This window comes from Protomyctophum bolini, assembly GCF_963924005.1.
Source record: "Protomyctophum bolini genome assembly, chromosome: 5".
Classification (NCBI taxonomy): Eukaryota; Metazoa; Chordata; class Actinopteri; order Myctophiformes; family Myctophidae; genus Protomyctophum; species Protomyctophum bolini.
This window is the reverse complement of record NC_137866.1, coordinates 40758981-40767311: the sequence shown is the minus strand read 5'-3', so window position 1 is coordinate 40767311 and position 8331 is coordinate 40758981. Positions and strand designations below refer to the sequence as shown.

The 8331-nt window shown below is 41.2% G+C and overlaps 1 protein-coding gene across 2 annotated transcripts in view; it reads left to right on the top strand.

Annotated features, from left to right (window-relative positions):
* Window positions 1–3191: 3191 nt before the first annotated feature.
* The window catches only part of hdac6 (histone deacetylase 6), a 19198-nt gene continuing 14058 nt past the window's right edge, over window positions 3192–8331 (top strand). For both annotated transcript variants that reach the window (XM_080763547.1, XM_080763546.1), the window contains exons 1-6: window positions 3192–3217; window positions 3694–3791; window positions 6015–6110; window positions 6596–6681; window positions 7435–7519; window positions 8191–8231. In XM_080763547.1, the coding sequence (XP_080619673.1) occupies window positions 3708–3791; window positions 6015–6110; window positions 6596–6681; window positions 7435–7519; window positions 8191–8231 (392 nt within the window). In that variant the 5' untranslated portion in view covers window positions 3192–3217; window positions 3694–3707. The remainder of the gene's footprint in view (window positions 3218–3693; window positions 3792–6014; window positions 6111–6595; window positions 6682–7434; window positions 7520–8190; window positions 8232–8331) is intronic.

Genomic DNA, 8331 nt, shown 5'->3' with positions numbered 1-8331 from the left:
AGTATTCCACCTCGGTTAACCTTCAAAAGGACCTGGGTCCCCAAACCCCATTCTGAGAACCACTGGTCGAAATGGTATTATAACTATAGTGGTGGGGCCCGTCTACTTTGTAGATTTAGATCATTGTTACAAAACATTAACCAGTTCAGCCCTATACATTTACTACAAGCATTGTAAGCTTCTACAAGCTTACAATGCACCATGATGTGCCACATTGTGAGCTTCTAGATCTGCTAGCTATCTCCAAATTATTTTTAGACATTTTGAAAACTTGGGACATTTCTGCGTATCAGAGTACTTATACTTTTTTATTTTTACATTGTAGTAATGATACTTTTTATTTAAAAACATGTAAGTATACTTCTTCCATCACTGCTGTTAGCTAACATGGATTTGTAAATTTTCCAGTTTGCTAGACCATGCATTAGCATGCCCTTTCCTTTATCCAGATACTGGCGGCTTGTTTGTTTGCAAATAGCAAGTTTGTTTTATTTTGTTGAGTGATATAATGTGTTTCACTTTTATTAAACACGTTTTTGAATAAATCTGAAAAATTAGTAGGCTACTTTATGACAGAAAGAGAGAAGCATGAAATTAATGATTTGTAAGAATATGTCTTTTTACATTGATTGATTGTTTTTATTGACAAAAATGCATATACTGTACATGACTATAGTATTTGTATTGTACATATCTGTCAAAAGGACAAAATACACAAAACATACATTCATGTAATTTCAACGGCAAAGAACAACATGGCTACTGTAAAAGGAACCTGTTGCAATTCAACTAATTGACGGATAGGTCCAGCTGCTATTCAGGGAGACTTGAAGTTCATAACTGAGATGGATTGTCATCACATTGTTCACACACGGTTATTTTATTGTTCTGTTCCATTATATGTAAATGTAGCTTTTGAAAGTTGTACATTCTCCAGCTAACCGTTTATGCAAATCGCCCTCGTCCTGTTTGCATGAGCCTGTTAACCACAAAGTTAGATAGAACTATCTATGACTCTAACCAATGCACACAGTTCAGAGTCACCGTTCAGTCCAACATTCACGTACCGGTATGTCACACATAATGTTTAACCACATGAATTCTGGGCATGTCATAATAGGCAAACAGTAAGTGACAGCATATAGGCGAACATTCAGCTATATTGTTGTTGAAGAGATTCCGTGTAGAGGGTAAAAAGGAGCAGGCCAAGTACAGACCCCATGGGGGACGCCGCAGTCAACAAAGTCTAAGTGAAACATTGCGTCTCTGATCTATTGTGTAAAGGGTTTGGAGAAAACAAGCCATGTAGACAATGCTAATTTCCCCAATGAAACCATACATCGACAAAGTATAAAAGGGTTTAATAAAGTTGACCATCCCACCCATGACCCAAAATTGCATTTATAAAACAAAATGTCAGATGGCAGACTGATTAAACAGGCGAGTCAGAGAGGATGCTACATAGGTTCTACAATATGTGAGCCAAATCCCCTCCCCGCACCCATATAGTGTACATATAGCAACAATTGGGACGGGCAAGTGGCAAGGGGGGTATATGGTGTCTGCATGCATACGTGCGCCCGTCTGTGGCAGCCCATAATAGCCAATGCAGGGTTATTCTGTTGTGTCACACAGGGTTCCAGTGATGCCACACAAATGTTTTATTTTCTGTCTGCTTTGGCTGTAAATTATCATGTAATGTGTGATAGAGGTGCAGTTTATGTATAACGTGTGTTATAATGTGTTTCTGTTAACCCATTTTGACCTGAGATCAGATTCTAAAAATGTCTTCTACATCCTGACAGTTTTCTGAAAAAGCTATGCTTCTATGTCAGTCGATTTTTCAAAAATAGCAGACCTACAAGCTCGTAGCGCGCCACTCGGTGGCTCGCTATGAGCTTGTAGATCTGCTATTTTTCAATAGCTAAAGTATAACATAATGCTAACACCAAAAGGTGTTCCCGCCCAAAATAATAATGTGTTGTGTGGTTATGCTTTTCTCACAAAGCTTGCCAAGATGTGTGTGCTTGTAGATCTGCATGCTATAATGTTTTCACATTTTCTGACATTTTCTGAAACAAAGTATTTTTGGTTTGTACCTGAACATCTTTTTTTTAGGTAGTTAAAAATTATATATTTCCTCACAGCCCCAAAAACTGGGGTCACGACCCTGCATGTAGAAGGTGGTTTACAGTAAAACCAGAGTTTCAAAGATTGAACGAGTGGAGGACAGAGAGAGAGAGAGAGAGAGAGAGAGAGAGAGAGAGAGAGAGAACCCCTCCCCACTCCATCAGTGACTGTTGGCCACACTGGGGGGAGAGCGTTATGCAACCCAGCAGGCTGTTGTTGGTTTTCCGGACCCCCAGTAGAAAAGGCCTGGAGAGGAAAGAGGGAGCTGTTTGGTGGTCTTCCACAGGCAGGCCTCTCTGGGTGCCATGCAGGTGGCGGTGGAGGATGGCGGTCTTCGGGCCAACGTGGGGAAATGGTGCCAGTTAAATGACACAGAGAGATTAGCAACCACAAAATATTCTGTACAGGTCCACTCACACATATGCAGTATGCACACACACACACACACACACACACACACACACACACACACACACACACACACACACACACACACACACACACACACACACACACACACACACACACACACAATCATTCGTTAGTCGCTATATGCCCATATAACACGACCCATATAACCACATGCTCTCATATCCTCTTTCTTTCTCTTATCTCTTGCTCTCCATCCCTCCTCCTCCTCCGGCCTTCTCTCTCTCGCTCACAATGCCCCCTCTCACCTCTCATCCTCCTCCCCTCACCCAGGTCATTATTTTATTTTACATCTGAATATATATTTGTATTAATCTTTCTATTATTATATATAGCATATAGCCTATATTGTTTATAGTTTAGAATCGACTTTTCTTTTCAAAAATGTATATATATATATATATATATATATATATATATATATATATATATATATATATATATGATTTAAACCTTTATTTTTTTTATTTTTTAACTGTGTATTGTAATTTACTAATTTATTTCAGATTGGAATATTTTTCTGGATAATGTTTCTCGCGTCACCAGTTTAGAGTATGGTCACCAGGCGTTCATGTGGGTGACATCATCAAGTCTCGCCCTCCTCCTAGGCTAAACGCATTTTGTATGCGACGTATTTGTTTTGGTCAACTCGCGCCCAGTAAGTCACTTTATGACATTATTTCTCTACAATTGAATGGTTTCGTCCGTTCTGACCAGTTATCGATTACATTGGTGTTCAAATGAGAGCCGAATGCAGACATTTAGACGCGTTTAATGCATGTTAGTTCAGGGTTCATTGTTGTTTAGCCAGCAGACACTTGTTTATACGTCAACGTACGACGGGGTCGCTTGCCGAAAAGAAACGTATCTACAAGCTAAGTTAATTGTTAATCGGCAAGCGAGCGACACCAAACATTTGAAAATTTGCACAGTAATACTAAAATCCTCAGTGTTAATTTAACTCTGAGAGGGTGATCATAGTTTTTTTTAAAGAACACTGAATTGTATCATAATGTTAGAAGAATACCGGTAGTCCACACATACTCTTCATCACCCCCATGTTCCTCAGTTCGTCCCTGTTTCTCACTGTGTGTGTGTGTGTGTGTGTGTGTGTGTGTGTGTCAAACGGAGTAGACCCAGCAGCAGTGATGCGTTCTGGGTTAGAACCAGAACCTCAGGCAGGTGGAGGAGGACCAAAGACTGCGAGACGCTCCCCAAGACTGTCTCCTGGTGTAAGTGTGTGTGTGTGTGTGTGTGTGTGTGTCATGGTCACTGAAATAAGGGGGACACCGTTATTGTTTGTCCCCACAATTTCAGGTTTTATAGAAAATGATGTTTCATGGTGTTTATATTAATCCAACCTCAATATCTTGTAAAGGAGATTCTTGAGTTTCTAATATTTAAAAATGTCGTGCCATAAAAAGGGATTTTCTTTTTGCGAGCAGGGCTTTATACTGTATGTATACAGTATAAATACAAATACTGCTTCCATTTAGAGTGAGTGGCGTGTTAATTGCCATGACACTGCATGGTAAAGGAGGCACTAAATACAAAACCCATCACCTGTACTCAAATGTAATGTGGTCTGGGCACCTAGGCTGCTACTCCCGATCCTGACGACCTTTGCTGCGTGGCACTCCCCATCTATTTCCCCCCATTCCTGTCAGTCAGCTTACTTTGTCACTATCAAATAAAGGCAGAAAAGCCCAAACAATAAGATAAATGTATAGATTGCATCCAGACTCCAGGGATTTTAGGACCAGTGGATGACTGTAGTACCTCTATTACTATTGTTTATGCCTAATGTGGTCAAGCTTTTAATCCAATCATTAAACTGCATTTCTATCACAGCCACTGTTGACTGATGAGCTTCGCTAAGTCCCTCCCCAACCCGTCCGTGTCCAATAGGCACGTCAGCAGCGAAGAGACAGGTCAAGCTGTCCTTCTCACCCATTGAGATGCATGTTAAATGACGGGATTTCTCCATATAAATAATGGATCATTTCAGATGCAAAACCTTCAAAATGTCTTCTAAATCTAGTCAACCAGGCCTGCATCAGGCTATTCATTGAGCAAATGTGCATGACATTATTTAAATAAACTAGAAATATGAGGAAATGACAGAGAGAGAAATCAACTTTTAACGACCGCCCGACAGGAGTTTTCATGTTGCGCGGTAAAGGTCATTACACACAGGCGAACTAGCCACGCGATGCGAATAAGCGATCTGAAAATGCGAAATATTGCATGTTGCAGTTCGCCTGCGAATCTCTGCTAAATACGACACCAGAGCGAACAAATATACATTCGCACATTCGCCACTGATGTGGAAGCTTGCATAGACTTTTTTTTTAAATGCGAATTATTCGCACGAATATATCGCGTCGCCAATTCGCCAGTGTGTAATGACCTTAAGACTACGGACTACTGTATTGCCATCACCTGGGTGGGTCAGTCGTGTAACTTTCCCGACGTTAAGCCGTGTAAATATTCAACAACGGGCCATGCAAAATATGAAATAACATTGACTATGAGCTGTGTCGAAAGCTTGGCCTGCAGTGCATAGCAACAGTTGCTAAACTATTTGGATTGGCATTTGACAATCGCCTTTTGGGGTGGGATTTAGCAAAGGGCTAATTAAGGTGTTGAAAATATTTCGCTTTGAGAGTGACCAGTGGCAGTGAGTGAACACTGCATTTTGGGTAATAGGAAGATATCTACGACTGCAGCTCGTAGTATTTTTGTTGTTGGTTATTATTGCCTTGGATTTGTAATGTCGAGGAATTCTGAGAAGTAAACATTGAATAATATCCCTTATAAAAGTATTTTTAAATAGCTCTTCTCCCTGAACTGTGTTCTATGAGTAGTTTTTAGTAGGAGTTTGCCTCAAAGGAAGTTACCTTTGGAACTATTCATCTTTAGTGAGGACTCGGTTATGCGTGTAGCACTGTCCTAAGACAGTAGTGACTGTTTCTTCAGCTCGTTGTCTGACGCAATCAATCAACAGACCCTCATGTTTCCTGCTTGTAGCTGTGGGCAGGTATAAAAATCCCTGTTGTTCAATGAGCCAGACTGGGTTTACATTGCATTGACAGGTCATGTAAGTTTTGGCTCCTCACTCGAGTAAAATCACTCATACTTTTATTGTCTGAATTCTTCTTGCCTCATTTGTGTATAGTATGATTCGAGCATCCACTACAGATTCTGCATTCACAAACTGATCAGTCTGGCGTGCTCGCGTGTGTGTGTGGTTGCCTGTGTACATGTGTGTGTCAGTCAGTGAAACATTTAAGATGCAGCAGGTTAAGTAACCTGGATGACCACTTCCAGTCTTCCATTCTATCAATCATCAACGTTGTTGTTGGAGTTTGGTCCCATTTATACTCCTTGTCCCTCCAGTCTGTCTGCTGGACCTCTACTGACTGGTCTTCTCTTTTCTGATCCGTTTGTTTCAGTGTGCCAGCAATAAATCCAGTTTGCAGGAGGCCAAGAGGAGAGGAAGGATGAAGAACAGAGAACATGAGCAGCTGGCCGACCAATTACAAAACCTGGTAATGTGTGTGTGTGTGTGTGTGTGTGTGTGTGTGTGTGTGTGTGTGTGTGTGTGTGTGTGTGTGTGTGTGTGTGTGTGTGTGTGTGTGTGTGTGTGTGTGCGTGCGTGTGCGCAGATGGTCATATGTATAAATGTACCAATATATTCAGTACTTAATTGCCGTTTCGATGAGACGACAAATTTGTATAGGTGTAAGCTCAGACAATACCATCGCTTTAGTTAGTATATTAAATTCCATATTTGGAGAAAAGAAAAAGGTTGCTTGTGAAACACAATAGGCCTATCCTTTGAAAGTTGCAGATCTACCACCTCACAACGCACGGTGCTGTGACACATTGTGAGCTTGTAAATAGGCAATTTTCTGAAAGTCTGCACACCAATTTACTGCTCCCAGTTGTGGTAACGTTTCGATCACAAGTGTGTAGGGGTCCGGGGATCACATTATTCTAATCCAATGTGTTTGACTGTTTGTGTGTGTTTCAGGGTGTAGACGACAAACGGCCTGCCAGTGGAACAGGTTTAGTCTATGGCGACATATTCACCGCGCACAAATGTCTCTGGGATCCCAGGTAACAAACTTGTGCATGGCTGAGTGTGGGTGGGCAACACTGAAACAGCCCTCGTCAGTAGTTAACAACCTTTAGATTAGCAGTAATGCAAACAGACCATCTATTTTAGTGATGTTAGACCATAGACTGTAAAACAAATATGGACAAAGCGTTCTCCGGGTCTGATATGGACGTAAGATGAAGTCAGTCAGTGAATTGAATTGTAAATCGCCATCTTTGTAGATCCGTTTGGGCCCAGCTGGCAATTGGCTGGCCCAGACAACGAGGCGGGACTTCCCCCCCTTCTTCTTTGTTGGTTTCTATTTTGACTCGAGCTCCCGATCATAGACTGTAACGGTAGCCACGCCCCTCAGAACATACGCGACTTTATGGTCATTTTTTAAATAAATGGGAACATAATTTTCCAAAAAGAATATTATGACATGAGAAATGAGACTTTAAACTAGTGACTGGAAGCAGAAAGTATTCATGACCATGTTTATTAAGGTAATACAGTCTAGGTGAAGTTGGGCCCAAATACATGGAGCTCTATGGAGCTATGGGTTTTTTTGGGCCCAATGACAGCGCCACAACAGGCCATTATATGAACTTTCAGGAAGTCCCGATTTCCTTAGTGGCTTCACAAAATATCTGTCTGACTGCCCCCCTGTGTTAGACCCGAGTTCAGCCTTGATGATAGAATATTGTCTCTTGCTGTCTCATTAGAATATCGTCTCTATCTGTCTCGTGATTATTGTCTCTGTCTGTTTCCAGTCACCCAGAGTGTCCTGCCAGAGTCACATCCATCATGGAGGAGTTGGACAGACAAAGACTGCGGTCTCGCTGTGTCTCTCTGGAGGTCTGATATTCATCAATACATGACTAGGTCATGCTTGTTTGATTGGATCATGATTGACTGATTGGTTCATGATGGGTTGATTTAATTATTTAAAAGTGTCCCCACTGTGGCACCAGCTAGTCATCCTAGGGGTCTGACTCTGAAATCCATTTCCTCTATTCATACAGTAAGCATATCATTGCTGTCTGCTGTTTACTTTTCAGGCAATGGGTCCAATCATTGCAGTGATTTAGTCACAAGCTCTTGTTAATACTTTTCAGTGGTTAAATATCTATAAAACCCACAGACAGACTTAACCACTTTCAACCTGGACTCCATATTTTGGGCATGTCATTATAGGAGAGAAGTTTAAAGATCAGTGTAGGTTTAGCTATGGGATGACGGCATTACTACGGTGTCAGCTGAGTACAGCTACTAAAAAGCTGGTTTGTTTTATATGCCTCTAAGAATTCATCCCAAAACATGGGTCAGGTAGCATTATATATAAGAGCTCCATCATTGTTCAAGGCAAAACACAATGTTTATGATTTTAGCAGTTTAAACGTTACATTTTATGAGACTCTTGTCATGCTAAGGTGCGTTCTGTGTGTTGTTGTTACTGTCAAAGCTCACTATCTTTCTCTCCTCCCTTCCGGCATTCCTCCCTCGCTCCCTTCATTCTGTCCTTTCAGCCCAGGCCAGCCAGTGAAGAGGACTTGCTGCTTGTTCACACGTGAGTCCGATTTACTCTTAAGTAATAAGAGATCTGCCATTCTTGACAGATCAGTGTCAGTAGCATCACTATTACTGTATGTAAGTATCTTCTTTTTTGT